Source organism: Buteo buteo, chromosome 1 (assembly GCF_964188355.1).
Source record: "Buteo buteo chromosome 1, bButBut1.hap1.1, whole genome shotgun sequence".
Taxonomy (NCBI): Eukaryota; Metazoa; Chordata; class Aves; order Accipitriformes; family Accipitridae; genus Buteo; species Buteo buteo.
The window spans coordinates 55838045-55857672 of NC_134171.1; the positions used below are offsets into that span (position 1 = coordinate 55838045).

Consider the following 19628-nt stretch of genomic DNA (forward strand, 5'->3'; position numbering starts at 1 on the left):
TCATGAAGCTGATAGGTTACTGAGCAAACATGTTAGAGCCAGAAGGGTGACTGATAGTTTGCAAGGACAGTTACAATCGCATCTTCGCAGTCATTTCCCTTCCCAAAGCATCTGTTACTGTATTTGCTAGATGTCTGAAAATAAAGCTTCCTCAGGGGCACTTCACCCATCCTAGTTGTGGTGGGTTGACCCCGGCTGGACACCAGGTGCCCACCAAAGCCGCTCTATCGCTCCCCCCCACCAGCTGGACAGGGGAGAGAAAATATAGCAAAAGGCTTGTGGGTCGAGATAAGGACAGGGAGATCACTCAGCAATTACTGTCACAGGCAAAACAGACTCAACTTGGGGAAAATTAATTTCATTCATTACCAATCAAAATCAGAGTACGATAATGAGAAATAAAACCAAACCTTAAAACACCTTCCCCCACCCCTCCCTTCTTCCCGGGCACAGCTTCACTTCTGAATTCTCTACCTCCTCCCCCCTCCAGCAGCACAGGGAGACAGGGAATGGGGGTTGGGGTCAGTTCATCACACGTGGTCTCTGCTGCCCCTTCCTCCTCAGGGGCAGGACTTCTCACAGCCTTCCCCTGCTCCACCGTGGGGTCCCTCCCATGGGAGACAGTCCCCCACAAACTTCTCCAATAGGAAGCCTTCCCGTGGGGTGCAGTCCTTCTGGAACAGATTGCTCCAGCATGGGTCCCCCGCCGGGTCACAAGTCCTGCCAGAAAACCTGCTCCAGCGTGGGCTTCTCGCCCCATGGGGCCACAGGTCCTGCCAGGAGCCTACTCCAGCGCAGGCTTCCCACGGGGTCACAGCCTCCTTCGGGCATCCACCTGCTCCGGCGTGGGGTCCTCCACGGGCTGCAGGTGGATATCTGCTCCACCGTGGACCTCCATGGGCTGCAGGGCGACAACCTGCCTCACCATGGTCTTCCCCACGGGCTGCAGAGGAATCTCCGCTCTGTCACCTGGAGCACGACCTCCCCCTCCTTCTTCACTGACCTGGGCATCTGCAGGGTCGTTTCTCTCACATATTCTCTTTCCCGGCTGCGACTGGTGTCGCGCAGGTTGGTTTTTCCTTTCCCCTTCTTAAATCTCTTCTCCCAGAGGCGCTACCACTGTCACTAATGGGCTCAGCCTTGGCCAGCAGGGGGTCCATCTTGGAGCTGGCTGGCGTTGGCCCCGTCAGACATAGGGGAAGCTTCTAGCAGCTTCTCACAGAAGCCACCTCTGTAGCCCACCCCGCTACCAAAACCTTGCCATGCAAACTCAATACACTAGTAGTAAAGGAAGAACAAGGTTATGTTCAATGTGTGAATCTCAAGATCAGAATTAAAGTCCTTTATGTTGGGAAGTCTCTCAGATACGTAGTAACCTGTCAATCCATCCTGAACTTTGCCATTCCCCAATACAAATGCTGCCCAGTCACGTTTTCACCCTAAGCTTAAGCTGTGTATGTGTCCTCCGACGCCTTCCTTGATCCTACCTGCCTGCTTTATCAGTGACCTGGATTCTTTAGCAGGAGATGCTGAAGCAGATTCTTACAGTCACGTCAGGGTGCAGCAGGGATGGAGAAACTCTTCAGGCTACTCTGGCAAGGCAGCTGCATTTCTATGTCCTTTAATAAAATTAGATGCCCTATCTTCTGAACTATCACTTGTCCCTACCCCCAACAGCTGGGAGTCTGCTGTCTTTAGGATCTGTCTGCTGTTACTGAGAAGGTTTGGATAGTACACCAATTTAAATGGTCATGCATCCACGTCAAGTATTTCTAAATGTTTCATGAAGTGCTCAGCTTGCAAACCAACATTCCTCTGCAAGTATTTATTTCTGTCCTTCTTCAGAGAGGTTATGCTGTCACTGCAGATCTGGCCTATTCAATAAACACGTAAAATCTTTGCATTGTGCAGTGAACACAGAAATGAGTTATGCACTTTATCATGATAACTAAATATGGGCAAGTCTTCAGAGCTCTCAGAAAAAAATCAAAGAACTGAGCTCAGGCAGCTGTGCCACCATTTAAAGCAATTTCATTAAGCAGTTAAGAAAAAGAATAAAACGCATTAGATTAACATCGACTATTACCAACTCTACTGTGTAACTTATTCACTGTAGGTAAGTAAAGTAACACTTTAGTTCTGACAATGGCAGGAAGCCAGGAGAAACACTAACAGCATCCTCCAAAGAAAATAAATCCCATCACACACCCGGAGTGCACAATTTAATTAGGGTGAACTGTCTTCCCCAACCCACCCTCACCAGTTTTATATTAAACAACAGGAAAAAATATCTAACAGATACTCCCTGCATCAACATAAGAAGAGATTAGAAATACTGAAAAGTCAAATACCAGATGCAGAATACCTAGAGGCCCCCCACTAAAATTAAACGAGCTTGAAAGCCACACTCAGACTCCCGTGACTTTTCATAAATCCCACGATACAAATTTCTGGTCACTTGACTGTTTTCAAACAGTTGCCCATTGCTGCAGAAGTAGGAGGTACTACTCGGGAAGTCCACGGCCTTCTTCAGAGGCAGCCAGGGACACTCAGGGGTTAAAAACAAAAGGACGCAGCATGTCAAATACATCAGAGTATGTATTTCAGGATCAGAGTGAAATACAGCACAAGACCAAGACCGCTCGGGATGCTCTTCCCAGGGATGTCATCAAATGACCATCCTACCAGCCTCCACTCTCACACTGCAAAAAGATACAGGAACGAAAGGAGGACTACCTTCCTGGTTTGTCATGAGGAGCTGTAGTATCATGGCAGGGACTGGAGGTGTCACAAATAGCACAAGCCCTCTTGCTTTTACAAGCCGCTCTCTCAGACTCTCTCACAAACAGGTTTCAGTTTCTCACACTTGATCTGATGCTAGCGTGATTTTCATGTGCTCCAACCAATTCAACTGTTTTCATCAGTAACTTTACATTGAACTCATTGCAAGAGTGGCCCCCGGGGCTTCCTGAACCGTCACTTCTCCCCGAACGCTACTGCATAGCTGCAGCCTGTTGCCTGACAGCGGATCACCACTTCAGTATGATTGTGTCTAGTGCTGGTGATTCCACCAATGAACATCCAAGCGTCCAAAGCATTTAGAAAAGCGTTAGCAATCTCATCGGTGCAAGTCCAGCTCCACCAAGAACAGCCTTTTCTAGATGGCTGCAGAACTGTAGGATACTGACAGGTTGAGGACAGCAGCAGTAGTCAGAGGGCTGTGCCTACTGAAAACCCCCTCTGCTCTTGCCTACTGCTCCATCTCACCAATTAACACATCCTGAGGACAGCACCCTGTAGAGACAGCTCATGACAACAAGCATGAACTTCATCCGAGTATGACCCGATTAGGTTAGCACAGAGAAAAGGTAAACAGCAGCAATGCCAACTACTGGCTAAGGCAGCAGTGAGGATGGGAAAACCAGGCGATTGAGACAAGCAATCCATATCAACAGGCAACAGCTAGTCACCAAGCTGCTGTGATGTTGTGGAGTTAGCACTAGGAGCCTTCCAAGAGCAACACAGAGGACCATCTTTTTCTTCTATTTCTCCATAGACAGGTACGCTTCAGATTTGCAAGTGATTGATCTAAAAACATGTGCAGGGGGGTGTGTGTTTATCTAATTTCACTGGTAAAGGTTAAGACAGGCTGTGTTTTAAGCCACAAAACAGTTCCGTAAGATGCTTTTTAACCCTTTCAGAATGTCTCCAAAGACCCCACTTTGTCTATGCAATCTGCTCTTGCACTCTCAAGCCTGAGTAAATGAGGCATGTGTATGAAATGGTCTTAAGAAAACCTTAAGGAGACTGAAGAGTCTTAGGTTAGGTTTAATAGGTGCTATGTGCCTTAACATGCAGAACCTCAGCTGTAAAGATGTTACTCCTTGTAATTTCACTGCTTTACACATTTATATCAGAGAATCAGTGTAATACACGGTGGGTATACTTATGCTGCACTTTTTGTTACAGAAGTAAAAACAGCAATGCTTTTATGAAAAAGCTGATCTAGTTTCTGGAACAAAAGCAATCACGTTTTTGTAAAGCCTAACAAAAAAAAGCCACATTACTTGAGCAACAAACCACATTCCATACTTTTAACAGAAGAAACTTTTCTATGGTTATTTAAAAAGTATAGAGAGAAGTGCACTAAGCGTCTAAAGCCATAACCAGCCAACCCTTTACAGACCATAGGGACCTATAGGAATCCCACTTCTAGTCTCCATGTGAAAGCAGTAACAACAGAGGGAGGAATAAAAACAGATACAAGCCAAGTCATACTTGGATCAGCTCTCTGATTCCAGCTCAGCAGAGATGAACAGTTACGAGGATGTGTTCTTACACCCTTCAGCTGACCTATATGAAAGCTGTACTCATTCAGAAACTGCAGCTGCCTGCCTAGTCCCTACAGAAGAAAGGGATGGGGCAGGCTCACAGGGGTGAAGTGAAGCCACATTTCCAAGGTGTCCATTTCAGTACTTTGCAAAAGCACTTAAGTCAGTTAGAAATAAGTTGAATCAGAACATCCAGCCAAGACTGAGGCTACAACATTTTTTTTAAAGGAAGAATACTGACAAACAATACGTACAGGATCATGTGATAAAACAGGTATACTGAAACCGAATAAGTGACATGTATGAAAGAGTTCCTGTCTCCTGGTATTGTTCTGAGGATGTGTGATAGATTTTGCTAAGAGGATCAAGAAGTAATCAAAAGTGATTGTGTCATCTCAACTCAACATGCACCACATGCCAACCAAGGCACACGATTTGCACTTGTGCAGACATCCATCCCACTGAAGCTGAAGTATAAAGCATTGGCTTAACTCCACACTCGTATTTCACCTACTGACCTCAGCTAACTAAACATAGTATATAAATCAGTGTGGCTCAGCTGATAAAGGCAGTTCAGCTGCTTGTGATTGTCTGTTGAGATGCTCAGGAAAATTAGAATTTTTGTTTGTTCGAGTGTTCACACACACTTTGCAACAGGCACTAGTGGTACAGGTTTTGAGGCCACAGCAACGCTTGTCATTCACTGCTTTTAAGAAAACTTAGAGCAGAAATGGAGAATAATGCATACTTTAAAATAGTAACTACTAATGCTCTTGGGTAATACACCCTACTTGGTATGTAAAAAAAATATTTAAAAAAAATAAATAGCTTCCTTGGGAAACAAAACAAAATTCTGCATTTGCCATTAATTTATTTTTTTTTAAAAGCTATTAATATGGAAGTTTCAGGGTAAAAAACTGCATTTATCTTTACCCTTCATGTCCAGAAACAACTCTGGGCCAACTATGGAACTACCAAGCATTGAGACAATTCAGTATCACAAGGGCAGCAGATGGTCTTTGGAGTGTAACTACTTCACGTCCCAGTTTTATCCCACGAACTGCATGTCTCATCTTTCCCATCGTCTCATTCTGAAGCCTAGTTGCTGTCTGAGTCATTGTCTTTATCTTCTTTTCCAGACAGAGCATGTTTGGACGAATCATTGGCTTCTCCCAAAGGAACAGCCCCTTTCCGCTGTGGCAAGACACTGAAAAAGGCCTCCTTCCAGTCTCTCTTCTCCAGGTATGCAAGGATGATCTCAAACACTGCAACATCAAGAAAGACCATCAGCTCTTCTACAGGGAGATAAATGAACTGCTGATAGGAACACACCCTCAAATCCATCTTTACAGAGGTTTACAGGCATTCGGTTGTGGCATCTTCAGAGTAAAGTTGATGAAGTACAGGCAGAAGCAGACAAGGCAATTCTGCTACTGCTGCAGTCTAAAGCCAAGCACGCTTTGAGTCTCCAGTTGTAAGACATTTACTACAGCAGTGCTTTTCTGGAGTGGCTCCAGTTTGTATTAATTTCTCTCAGGGATAGAAAGAAATGTCCCCACAGTACTTCAAGTCTCACCAGTGCCATCTATACAGGCACTAATGCCTTCTCATGTTTGACAGTACTGCTGTGGATGCACTTTAACAATGACTTTGTCCCCTCCCTAACACATGGACAGCCCAAAGTCTTCCTAAAACCTGCTATAATTAGCTTTCTCTTTCATTTCCATCTGAGCTTATGGCAAAAATCCTTATTAGTCTCCAATTCTGTGACCCTTTCTTGCTGCTTCTATTACGCAAACCATACACTCACCCTTCTACTCCCATTTCAGCTCCGAAAACTTTCCCTGATTGACAATAGCTCCAAATTGCATTATATACAAAATTCATCTGCAAATTCCTACTTGGAAAAATCCCAGGCTATCCAAAACACTTCTCAACACAGACTGTGGCTCAGCAGCATCAGGGAAGGTAGGAGGAGGCCCTATGGCTGGTGAGTAAGCCAGACTTGGATGACAAATCTGGGACAGAGCGGTGGCTCTTCAAGCTTGGGGCTACAGGAATAGTGCTAACACCACTGGAGAATGCTGACTTCAAAGAATGCTCCCAGCACAAGTATTCTCAATGCCAAGCAACAGCATATGAGAAAGGATCAAAGGAGCTGTGGAGGGAAAAAAAACCAACTTACAGAGAGTTAGGCAGGCGTTCAGAAAGGGAGGAGCAGCATGGATCTCATACTCACTGAGAGTCAAGTTACAGAAAAGTGTCACATTTACTAGAGGTTTCCGGGATCCAGGTTTACTGGACAGCCAGCTGCTCTCTGTGACACTGATACTGAAGAGTTGGCCATTTTACTAAGCAGGTTATTCACCTGAAATGTACTGTGAAGGTAGGAGCACTCAAAAGACTATATTAATACCACTGTAAGTTACTGCAGAAAACATCTGAGGCAAAAATGCTGGCTTAAGAAACAATAAAAGTATCAAGAGCACATTTTTCTCCCTAGCTTTGGAAATTCCTTTATCTGCATAGTAAAAACAGAACTGATGGAAAGAGAGTGGCTTCCACAGGAGAACAGAGGCTTCTATGATGGGCTGCAATAGCAACAAAAATATTACGCAAGGACAGAAAAAGGCAGTGGGAACAGTTGGTAGACATCATTGCAGACTGGAATGAAGCAGTATGTAATATATGTTACAGGACCAAAGTATTAGCCTTGGGATACAAACCTGAACAGAAGAAAACAAACTCTCTCAGCCACACTTGCAGTTGTGTTTAGCAATACAGTCTTTTACATAGATCTCAAATCTTTCAAGTTTTGTAATTCCAGATGGACTTAAAAAAATGTCTCACCTTACACTGTGTCAGTTTTCTAGCATCAAATATTTCACACATACATGTGTTCCTCATGCCATTTTAACATGGCAATGCAGGCACTGAACTGTCTGTGGAAATACATGGAGACGCGATCCCAAGAGAGAAGGATTATAAATAAATAAGTAAAAAGGAAGCGAATTCCCCTGTTAACGACGCTGTCAACCTCCAACCACAAGAGGGCCCATTTAATTAAAGTGCTTCAAACACTGAGAAGGCAGTTCAGAAAGAGTTTCTTCTTCTACAGGACCTTCCAAATTCACACCTATCAAAAGTAGTTCCACAGGGACCAGGCAGGTCCCACAGTCTCATCTGGTGAGCCCTGTACTGTCCTCTGCTAGCTGCAACTTCAGCACCAAGGGTGGGAACTCAAGAGGCCAGAACAACCAAATCAAAAGAGGAAGGGTGAGCAATTACACAGTTACACAAAGCGGCGAGGTGGATGTACTCACAGCAAAATACAAACACCTCAGTGCAAGTATCCTTCTCGCTTACACAAAATTTATAACACGAGATTTGAGAGGCAGCTTGATTCTGTCCACCTTACTCATGCCTTACTCCCTTGAAAGCTGTCTTTTTGGATTTAGGTTGTAAGCTATTAGGGTTACAATATATACCAGAGCCTTAATTACAACTGCTAAAGGTACCTCTACTTTTGGTGGTGGCAGAGTTGTGTTTATTTTCCTGCCCCAAAACCTTAAGCAAAATACTGCTATAGTATAATCTTTACCTTAAAAAAGAAATGTGGGTTAAGAGCCTTTCAGCTGCAATTTGAAAATGTTTTCAAAGGGCAAGGGAAGACAAGCTCACACAAAATGAAATCTGGCCAACTAAACTGCAGTGAAATCAGGTGCCTAAAAGTCCGGCACAAGAAGCAAGACCATTAAGCAGATAAATAAAAGCCCCAGTGTAAGTGACCCAGTTTTATACCCAGTGCTCAGACATGTAGAAGACAGCCTCCAGAAATGTTGACGCTAGAGGTCAGTATAAGATTACTGCAGTAAACTCCAGTACAAAGCTACAGCTGTAACTTTTGATGAGTAACACATGAAGTCCTCTTCTTGTCTATATAAAGCAACACTTAAAGATCAAGTTTTAGAAACATGTAAGATCTACAAATACATGGGGTTTGACAATTTTTAATCCAGTGATATACTATATTCTCCTCCACATTTAAGTAATCATTACTGTCATGCAAATACATATCTCCTCAGTCAATGGCATTTTAAGAAAATAAAGTTATCGTCGAGCAATGTGTTACATAATAAAATAAACTTCAAATAAAGCAAGGTGAGATAAATAAAAGAACCTGAAGTGGGGCAAAACAAAGACTTGGACACCATGTCAAAAAAATTCCATAAAGGTCTGAGGAGGCTCCATTTTGCATGTATGTTTGTTTAATGACACTGAAATATAATCTAATAATAAAACTGAAAGTTCAAAAGGAGTGGGATTCAAGACTTGGTTAAGCAATTCTATACTTCAATCAGAATCAGGAAGCCAGGCAAAAATACAGTTATGAAAGCTCAGCAGATAGAGTACTGCTGATACCAAATGAGGTGAGCCTACAGGTACCTAAGCAGTTACTGCTGAACACAGCTGTCCAAAGAGATGAAAACATCACAAACATTTATCCTCCCCTGGGATAAAATACACAGGATAGTTTCCAACTTTTTACTCACCTATACATAAGTCTGGAAACAAGACCAGGATGGTAAGGATGCCAAAATTACTCATGGGACAAGTCAACAGAATAGGAGGTGCACTTCGAAGTGGCTAAGACACCATCCTTTACATTTAACCATATCTAAAATATTTAAAGGTCAGAGCACTTACTGTATCCCAAAGGCAACTAGATTCAAGAAATACCAACATAATAAAATAAGATTTAGGTATCTGCACTACAGTGCACATTTTGAGGGTTCAAATTCTGAATATCACGGGTATATTCTATAATAACGCCATTATTTTGTGATTTAAAACTTACCATGATTGACAGCTAACACTTTCCGACTGTTCATCTTGACAAAGTTTCCAAGTGGAAGCTGTGCATGACCAATTCCCTGCTCTACAGCTTTTTTGTAAGTAACTCCCTGTGGGAAAGACACCAAGACAACCGGACTGAGAATCACCATTTCAGATCAGCCCATACAGATTACTACAAGTATCGTTTTCTGGCAAGAGTTTTGCCAGTGCTGCCATGATCTTGCTTTAGAAGATATTTACAAAAAGAAACTTACCTGGGTTAGACAGTACCTGCTTCAAGTGCTATCTTTGGAAACTTACGACTTTGAATATATGTCACACTGTGATGTTTGGTCAAAAAGATTGTAATTAAGATTTATTCATACACCTGCAGCTCTAGAAAGTGTCAGCCATAGCCTGTTTTAAAGGCAAGTTTATGCTTAAATACAAAGTTACTCAGATTGCAGTAACTGGTTATTTTTTCAGAGGAAGAGTAAAGGATAAAGAAATTTCGTTTGCTTTTTTAAACCTGGCAACTCCTGTGCCCAAAATGGGGAAAAAAAGAAAACCAAACCTTTAAAATTGTGTAACTATTTTATACCATAATGGCTATATAAAGGATCTGCTTTAGCTCCCTCCTAGCCTTTAACTGTGGACTAACTGCTGAAGTATCATTTGGTAAGGCTTAAGATCCATCCCTTTTTTTAGCATCACATTGAAATATTAAACATGTCACCAGAAATTACACAGGAGTGTCTCTGAAGAAAAGCAGTAACAGTGCTTTAATTTCCCAGCTGCATTCTCTATGACATTCCAGGTCCACAGAGCATGCTCTCATGTACAGGTATGGAACCAGATCCCTGAGGCATGTGTGTTACTTAGCCAAGTTCTCCTAACGTGCAAATTCATTAAAAAAGGACATCCAAGATTCAAGCACTGTTCTTCGTCTATATTTGGGCACGTGCACATACAAGCGTGCACACACACACACAAGTGCATGAACAGAAACCAAACCCTTCTGTCTGAAAATATGGCCCTCAGTAAGCTGAGCAGTGTTATTAATTCCATTCCTATATTTAAAGTGAAAAGATAAAATCCTAAAAAGCTCAGCATGTCTGCACTCTGGAACACAAGCCACTGTTACCACCACAAGTTTTTTTTCCCATTTCTTCAAATTTTTTTTGAAGTCTTTCTTGAAGAAGTTTTTTTGTTATTTATTTTTGTTAGTTTACATCTGAACAATATGAACAGCATTAATGTCAAATAAGGTGCCAAAAAAAAAAAAAGGAGCTGTAAAGAAACAGACCCACAGTTTACCTTGTGGTGATTGTGATCCACCAGTCCTCCAATCACATAGGCTTTCTTCTCATCAAGCTCACTGAGAATGTCCGGGGAATCTGATGTAAGATATACTAGGTCTTCTTTCTTTATTAGCTCACTATAGTGCTCTGTTCTAATTTGGATATCCTCAAAAAAAGGTATTTGAAAGAAGTTACAGTCAACTGATGAATTGCTGGGCAAACTTTACAGACCCAAGATGGAACCAGCAAAAATAAATACAATAGCATGCAGTCATTCCATATCCCTTATCCATGTTTAAGTACGTAGCACAGCACAGACTGATTTCTGCTTAAATCATCCACAGTCCCTACAGGACCGACTTGTAAAAATCATCAGGAAATTTTCTGAAACACCCAAAAGACTTTACAAATCCTTAAGTTCTTGTAAACGCTTAGTTAACATTACTTGCTTGATATGAGAGGTTTATGCTATGCTTTTGCAAAGCAGCTATCACACAAGACATGCTGAAAGTAGAACTGTTTTTATTTTGCAAAGTGCTCTTCATTTCAAGTTGTTGGAATACTGGTTTAATAGGGAGTTGCAAGGAAAACCAACATGAGTTTGACCACAAGACAAGCGACTTCTCTAAAGAACACTTCAGTGTTGAGAGGCAACATAATGGAAGTGAAGGTGCACACAAAGAGAATCGCATCATGACTTCAAAGTCTTATTTTTCACCAAGAAAAAAAGAGCACTGTCAAGACAGATGACTCTCAGAACTGCCTAAACCAAGTAGTCTTGCTTAGTCTATCAGAAAATGGAATCTGTTCAATATAAACAGGTGAAAATGGATGTGTGTGGAGTTTTTCAAGCAAAAAACCAAACTAATTCAAGACAAGCAGTCTTTGGCTTATTTAAAAGCACAAAGAGCCACACTATTTCTAATATGCTATTACTCTGATGAAGCACGTGGAAAAAGCACAGGTCCTTCACAACTAACAACCTAGTTAGCAGCTATAATCAAGACTCCTTTTTCTCTTTTTACAGAAATAGCCTATTATTCACCTTCCAGTTCACCCATCCTTTGTCATTTTCATTCATGTTGCTCTTCAACTGTCCCCCATGGCTGGTCAAGTAAAACTTCAAAAAGAACAAACAAGAGGTACAAAATACTGAAATGTTAATAGGCCAATCTGTTTCCTCTCTGTACAAGACTTTTTCTACCCTTAACTATTAGCTAAAACTCTTAATCACTTTTTAGCCGGAAGTGGTACTAAGACCTTATTCATACAGTTAGCGACACATTTAAAAGACAAATATGCACTTATAGTCTCTTTTTTTTGTTGTTTTTTAAATCTGTCACAGATAAAACTGAGTATCAACAGTATCTCAGGGGCATGCCAGTATCTGGCACTCTTCATCTGTTTGCACATATTTCTTCATATATATGGGGAATTTTATAACATGTGGGTTGAAAACTAATCTATTACAATAGAAGTAATTTTCTTATTAAAAATAGGCAGTTTAAGTATTTTTTTTTTCTACTACATTTCTCAGGTTGTTAAACATACCTGCACAGGATGAAATGCTTTGCGGTTTTCTGCATAACATCTCTGAATTTGCTTGTGAAGCTTCTTAACATCCTGTATACAACACAATTTGTTTTTACATAGTCCTTCAGACAGACCACCACAAAATGCTTTATCATGAGCCAGTCAGAAGCTAAAGAGAGAAAAAGGAAGCTTTTAACTGGCAAAAGTGACTACTGAGAGAGTGTGGACATCAAACCCTGAGAGAAAAAACAGCCGTTGTGAAGGGATTATGCTGACAAGGAAACACACACATCTTCCACAAAAGTCTATTTAGACACCTCTACGCATGTGCTTGATTTGCATTATTCTAGGAAATAAACAAAACAAACAAAAATCACTGGGATTTAATTATATGTAATAACATGGTCAAAATTAATCTGAGGAACCAAGCAGATTTATCACTGTGACAATACTCAGTCTTTCACCCATGGGAAAATCCTGAGAATATACAGTTTATATTTAAGAAAATTAAACATGCATAATTAACTTGAAGAACCTCAGACCAATGCAAATAATTTAGTGGCTGACTCCAGCATTTTGACCTGACAATTTGGACAACAGTTAACTAGTACTACTCAAAATGCAGCAGACTTAATTTTTAGCCAATTATGTTCTTCGTAAGGTACATTACGTAGTTTTATTCTCAGTGCCCCAAAAGCATGGTTTTGTAAATATAACTGATTCCCATTTTATAATGAAACATCATTATATTGCTTTGATTCATGTAGTGCTTTGAAAATGTTTTGGTATCTCCAAAGGATTTCAAGTAAACTAGACTTTACCACTACAATATTGCAATGCAAGTTTTTACAGGCACTAGAGAAAGCATCTAATTAACCCCATTGCTAAAGGCCACAACCATCTTCACTTACAACACTTCACCCTTCCTAAACACCTGCAGAGGTGCCAGTTTTTATACGAGGCCTAACAGGGGCTCTGCCTGACCAAGGAAGGAAATGTGTTTTATGAAGGACGAAGCTCAGCAGCAAACACCCAGCCAGCATCTCCAAAACTATCAAGGGGGTCCTCTTGTCTCTTCTGGGGCACTGCTGAAGGACTCCTCAGAGAGCCAAGTGCCAAAACGCCAACTGGAGCTTCCCCAAAATTTTGTGGTGAGTGGCACTAGTATCCATTAGTGCTATACATGCTCTGCATTACACTCAGCAAGTAGCCAGATGGGCTTTGCAAAAGCTTGAATTCAAGCAGTCTTGCAGAGCAGTGAAGACCCTGGCAACAGCAGAAAGGCTCAGAGTAACAGGGAGGGGAGAGGTCTGCCTCAGAAACCAAAGGCTGCACTCTTACAGGAGGCTGCAGATTAACGTACTTTCCTAGTAGAGTTAAAGCTGTTTTGATCTCAAACACCACACCAAGCACCTTGACCAGGGGTTGGGTATCATATTGATCTTTCTCATATTTACAGTGCTGGTTTTGGCTGGGATAGAGTTAATGTTCTTCATAGCAGCTAGTATGGGGCTATGCTTTGGATTTGTGCTGGAAACAGTGTTCATAATGCCAAGATATTTTCCTTACTGCTAAGCGCTGCTTACACAGAGCCAAGGCCTTTTCTGCTTCTCACCCCACCCCACCAGTGAAGAGGCTGGGGGGGCACAAGAAGTTGGCAGGGGACACAGCTGGGACACAGCTGACCCCAACTGACCACAGGGATATCCCAGACCATATGACATTGTGCTCAGCAGATAAAGCTGGGGGAAGAAGAAGGAAGGGGGGGACATTCGGACTGATGGCGTTTGTCTTCCCAAGTAACTGTTCCGTGTGATGGAGCCCGGCTTTCCTGGAGATGGCTGAACACCTGCCTGCCCATGGGAAGAGGTGAATGAATTCCTTGGTTTGCTATGCTTGTGTGTGTGGCTTTCGCTTTACTTATTAATCTGTCTTTATCTCAACCCATGAGTTTTCTCACTTCTACTCTTCCAATTCTCTCCCCCATCCCACTGAGGGGGACTGAGTGAGCGGCTGCGAGGTGCTTAGCTGCTGGCTGTGGTTAAACCGCAACATTTACCTACACTGTAACCATCTCACTCGTTGTTTCATCCATTCTAAAATTTTAGAGACAGGCTGAATAGCGTCCTTCTATCCCAACTACCTCTCGTGTGACTGAGAGGAAAAGCTCAGTATCCTCCTAATGCTCAAAATTCTTATTTCCACACATACTTACTAACATGGCTGGGAGCCTTAGGTCCACTTTGAAAGAGAAAGTAACTTGATGGGGCATTTGCAGCCCCTCTAGCAAAACCATTCTGAGGCAGAACTGTGCGTAGCTTCATGGTGAACATACGGCACAAACTGTTTCTATATTCCTGTTTTTGGAATCAAACCAACTTACCGCATCTCCATGAAGGCAAACAAAAATCTTTGGCAAGCTTATATAAATGTACATTCCAAACCCTAAAAAATTCAGCAACTGACCTAAGCAGGTCTGGGAGTCACCACAATCTGAAACATGCTAAGTGTCCTCCACAAGCTGCTCTCCAGTTTTTGCGCTCTGACGTTGCATCAGCACTGTCACTGGAGAGCCTTTCAACATTTGTACGTGAAGAGTAAGTTTCTTTTACCTTTAGCACCATCAGGTCATCAAAGCTGCAGTCCACAATGAGGCGAAGTGTACTAGGAACAACTTCCCTTCGCATACGCTTTCTGTCATTCACTTCACTACTGGAGTCCGATTTTGACTGACGTTCGAGTTTTCTCTTCTGGCGTTTTTCTTTTCGTTTCTGCCTAAAGAGACAAACAAACAAATACATCTTCAAAAAGTGCTGCCAAATCTGCTGAGGCACGTCTTATGCACACAAATGCATACTTCTACAATCAAGGTGGTTGTCCCATGACTGTGGTAGTTTAAACTTATCCTGTTGCTTCCATTTGTGCTAGGCTGATACCAGCATGAAACACACCCCCCATCTTTGTGAAGTTCTGTATATACCTACAAAGACAGACATCTGACACAAATTCAACGAAGTCAATAGTGGGAGCTGCGTGGATTTACGGGTGCTCCGAGTCAGGTCTCATAACAGAAACAACCAAAAAGATTGCCAAAATTGCACTATCGGAATCGGAATGTGGAAGGCAATTTACCTCCTGTTTCAAGTTTTTCAAAAGACTTCTGAAACAGTTGTTTCTTCCCTCTGGTCCCCTGACGGGAGCAGGCAGTTGGGAGATCAAATTTCGGAGACAGCAACTTTAACAGCCACTCTCTGGGGGAGGAACACTTTGCATTCAGCAGGACAAGGATAAACCACCACCAGCCCATTTGCAGATAAGGTTTCTCTCAACAAAATAAAACAGAAGCTCATCATCTTCCAAAACTATTTTAACAGGTTGTAAGTCAACATAACTTACAGCAGAGCATTTCATGTGTCAAAAGAAATTTTTTTAGTCACTGACTTTGTAAGATTCACCAAGTCTGACAGCACTGGGGAAAGAGGACGCAGCCCATTCAGAAAGGGACAAAGCCACATGTTACTTCTCCCCTCCGACAAACCAAAAACATGCAAGTTTGAATCCCTCCTGATATCCTCTTCAAGTTGAGGAACACTTCTAGTATGAAGAGAGAATGCTTACCTTTATAGCTTCTTCATATGCAGATGGAGTAGCCTGTGACTACTGCTTTAAACCTGGCATGGGAGAAAACTAGTTCAACTGCCTTGATTTGCTAAAGCAATCCACACGCAAATTCTGCTGACACATCATTATTATTAGCACTCAATACTACACATGATCCTGCAAAAGCTATTTTGCAACCATACCTCCGTAGATCCTTCTGTTCTTCCCACTGTTTCTGCTTCAACAGCTTCTTCCTTTGCCTCTTGGACATGGGCTCAAGGCATTCTTCCTTGTCTGAGCCTGCCTCCTGTCTCTCTACCGGACTGTCACTTGACTTCACCTTTCCTTCCACATCAGGAACTTCAGGAGACATGGTGTTTTCTGTTGGCACCTCTGGACTTTCTCTTGGTGTTTCTGATGACATTCGCTTTTGGCTGGGTTTCCTGACTTGTTCCTCAACACTTGATAAATATTTCACTGAAAGCAAGCTCTTCCCTCACCAAACCTTTAAGAAACAAAACAGTAGTATGAGTGTTATTAACAAGAAGTGCAATTAGAAAAAATATTACTCTACACCTACTGTAAACCTGAATAAAGAAAAAATAATAAGTACGAGATGGCCTTTTCTTGTTTAAAGCTAGGTTAGTGCCTCTGCAAACAGTAACATGTAAAATACTAGAGAGATTATAATCTGTATTCAGATCCCGTCTAAAACTCTGCCTGCTACATTGCAGCTATTCAACAGTTTCCAATTAGAAACTCTGTGAAAACACAACGGCATAAAAGCAGGGAATCACACTGGATTAAACATAAAAGAAAAACCATCAGCAGTACTATTATGTGTACACAAACTATTTTCAAACATAGAAACAGAAAAAATCAAAGAGGTTATCTTGTGATAGAACTAAAGCCATTTGGGGGGAAAAAAAAAGGTGAACAAGCTGTACACCTTCAAAATTAATTTTTATTTCTTCTGAGAACCAAAGACACTGGCCAACCACTGATGCTGGCCACTGTCAGTGGTCAAAACACAGCAAGTAAGGGGATGAACAGACTGAACTGTTAACTCAGCAAAACGTTCTGCATTCAAATCAGTTACAATTATACCCTCTCCTTTTCAATAACAAGTATTATTTTTTAATAGTAGCAGCTCCCCTGTGCTCAACAGCCGCGTAGTTTTCTACAGATAACTACTTCACTGGAGAAGGCTGCGCTGACAGAGCCAACATGCAGAAAAAACAATCCCCTGGCTTCTTCAGTAACAGAAGAGCTGGAAAACCACACGAAACGCCAGAAAACCAGACGTGTTTCAGCTAACACGCCCCAGTTTCCCTCCCTGGGGGTGTTACGACCTTAAGGCCCAGGGAGCCGAGATGGTTGTGGGTGCCAAACGGCACGGCCTGGCGCGGCACAGGTGCGTCTGCAGCCGCCACAGCGTGCACGCCCCGCGGATACCGAGCTCTATACGTACATCTGTGTACGTATATATACACCCATATACACACATACATCTATATACAGACACGTATCTATGTATACACACATTATATATATAGAAACACACGCGTTATTTTTGCTCACGCGCCGAAGTACCTCATAAGTCCACAGGACCGGCCACCTCCGCCCACAAGGGCCCGGGGAAGGGCCGCGACCCGCCCGCCACAGGCGGCAGCGACAGCCGGGAGTGGGGAGGGGGTGTCACGCTCCCCAGGCCGCCATTTTCCCCGCCTTCCCTCAGAGGAAAGCCGAGCCCGAACCCCAGCTCCCGTCCCGCCCCACCCCCTCCCACACCAAGGGGTAACGGACGCGGCGGGGGAGGGAAGGGGGGGCTGTAACGTACCCGCGAGCCGCCCCACGCGCAGCGCCGGGGGGAGGAGGGGTGGGGAAGGGGCGGGTGATGGGAGGAGGGGGAGGAGCAACGGCTCCGCCACGCGCGCCTCCCCTCCCCTCCCCGCCCGCCACGACTTCAGATCCCGGCGAGCAACGGGCGGCGGTCACGTGGCGCTAACGGACAGCGCCCCGGCGCTGAGGGGAAGCGCCGCGCCGCGCCGCGCCGCGCCACGCCACGCCACGCCACGCAGATAGCGAGTGAGCGCGAGTTTCGGCGAGTTTCCCCTCTCCTGCCCGCGGAGCGTCCGGTAGCCGTGTCGGGACCCGTCCCGGCCGGTTGCGCAGGCAGGGGGGGAGCTGGCCTCGCCCGTTTGCGCTGATCGCTCTGTTCTCAGTCAGCTCTGGCGTCAGCTGGAACAGCTGCCAGTCAAATAGGAAAGGAACAAACGACCACCGTAACAAAAGCACTCGAGGATCAGTCGCAGTTTGGGAGGGTTTCTCGGTTTTGCATCATCCCTTACAACAGCGGCTGACAAGCCGAGGTCGGCTGCCAGTGGCGGCCACCGGCCCGCGGCAGGGTGAGTGGACGTGGGTGCCGTGGCCAGGCTTTAGGGGCCTTTAGAGCCTGCCCTTGTAGGCAGGTGCACAGGTGAGTGGGTTGCTCTGAAACCAGACAGAGTATGCGCCGGCAGGCTCGAGGGGTGCACTGATGGCCTTGCTGGGAATTGTGAGGAAAGCTGTGCTTCCCCCCGCGTGCTGCTGCGGTGGCTCCACAGGATCAAGAGTAGCTAAAAGTTAGAAAGCCTTATTTTTATCTGAATGGTTCTGATGACGCTAGAGTTCACACTGGGGCCAGTGAAGTATTTTTAAGTGGCGACATTCCTCAGAGCAGATTTCTAGCTCCAAAGGTCCCACAGCAATGCCGTGTTCCCTCTGCCCCCTAAAAAGGGGTATGCGCTTTCACGTTTCATATTTTTAAAGGCCACCGCCAATTAGCTTTTTAAACTCTAGTGTCAATACTCAATGAAGGGTGACATTCTTTCGCCTTCAGATGACTTCATGAAAGAATGCTGCCCTGGTACAGGAGTCAGTTCTGGAGACTAGGATTATATTATATGAGAAAAATATATTTTGGGCAGCCTAAATATGTAGATATCTCTTTGCCGCTGGTTAATGAGGCACACAAAGTTAGCAAACGTACGAGTGCATGCTACCATAATACCCTTTTCATCTGCATCAGTGTTTATCTCAAGTTTCATTGGTTCCAGATATACACACTCTTTCAGTTTTAGTGCTGGTTTCAGGTTCACTACAGCTATGTTGAAGTCACAAAACCGTATGGTGTCACTATAGTAAGACACTGACCTTTAACTGCTGTTGGTATTTAATATTTGCTGTAATATTTGATTTAATTCGTGATTCCTATTCTCTGCATGACTTTCAAAATAGCTAGATTTGCATTTGGGTTTGCTAGCATCTATTTAAAACCTCACTCATGTTACTATTAATATTTAGCTTTACATGCCAGCACCACACAAGTCCAAATGCACCACTGTCCATATGAAGAATCCTTCATTTTCTTTTGGTTGTTAGAAGGCTGCAGATCAGTTACTGATAGAAGCCCATTTGCTTGCATGCTTTTTTAAAAAAGAAAAAAGGCATCTAACAAATTCACGTAATATTCAGATGCCCTTTTTCTTAGAATGAAGAAACTGCTTACGCATTTTGATTTATAAATCTGTTTTTCTCATATTGCACTTTCCAAAGCAGCAGTATTGCTAATCCAGACCCCTATGTCCTAAGACACCAATACAGGGTAATGCAATGTTTTCTGAAGTCCACCAAGTGCCAAGTGGTGACAAGGCAAAATGAAGACCTGAGCTGCTGCAAACATTGAGAAAGAGTTGTCTAACTGAATTTCATTATTTTGGTAGAGCCATAACATGACTTTTCAAGATGCTCATTCAAATGGTGAGTTGCCCCCAGCAACAGACCAAACCCCACAGTTTAAAAATGCATATTGAAGCATTTTGTACAAACAGCACTGCAGGTCAAGAGGCAGAGTATGGAGAGAGGAAAAAAGGTACTCGGTGGAGGCTCAGGTGTGGAGATAGACATCACTCTCTGTGGGCCAGGTCTGATTACAGCACTCTTGAGGTGAGGCTTAGGATGCAAGTGACATGCACAACTCACCTTT

The 19628-nt window shown here is 43.3% G+C and overlaps 1 protein-coding gene across 8 annotated transcripts in view; it reads right to left on the reverse strand.

The window, feature by feature from the left end:
- TRMT10A (tRNA methyltransferase 10A) overlaps window positions 1-17558 on the reverse strand; it is a 37763-nt gene extending 20205 nt beyond the window's left edge. For 6 of the 8 annotated variants that reach the window (XR_012650911.1, XR_012650913.1, XR_012650910.1 and 3 more), the window contains exons 1-7: window positions 17442-17558; window positions 15805-16106; window positions 14614-14776; window positions 12020-12091; window positions 11514-11588; window positions 10485-10634; window positions 9190-9295 (exon numbers count right to left, since the gene is read on the reverse strand). Coding sequence is in view for 3 of the 8 variants with exons in the window: in XM_075031428.1 (XP_074887529.1) it covers window positions 9190-9295; window positions 10485-10634; window positions 11514-11588; window positions 12020-12091; window positions 14614-14776; window positions 15805-16025 (787 nt within the window). In the remaining 5 variants the exon portion in view is untranslated. Of the gene's footprint in view, window positions 1-2531; window positions 5597-9189; window positions 9296-10484; window positions 10635-11513; window positions 11589-12019; window positions 12092-14613; window positions 14777-15804; window positions 16107-17194; window positions 17390-17441 lie in introns of those variants that run through there. The other 2 variants (XM_075031398.1, XM_075031390.1) reach the window with 2 other exon arrangements.
- Window positions 17559-19628: the final 2070 nt, after the last annotated feature.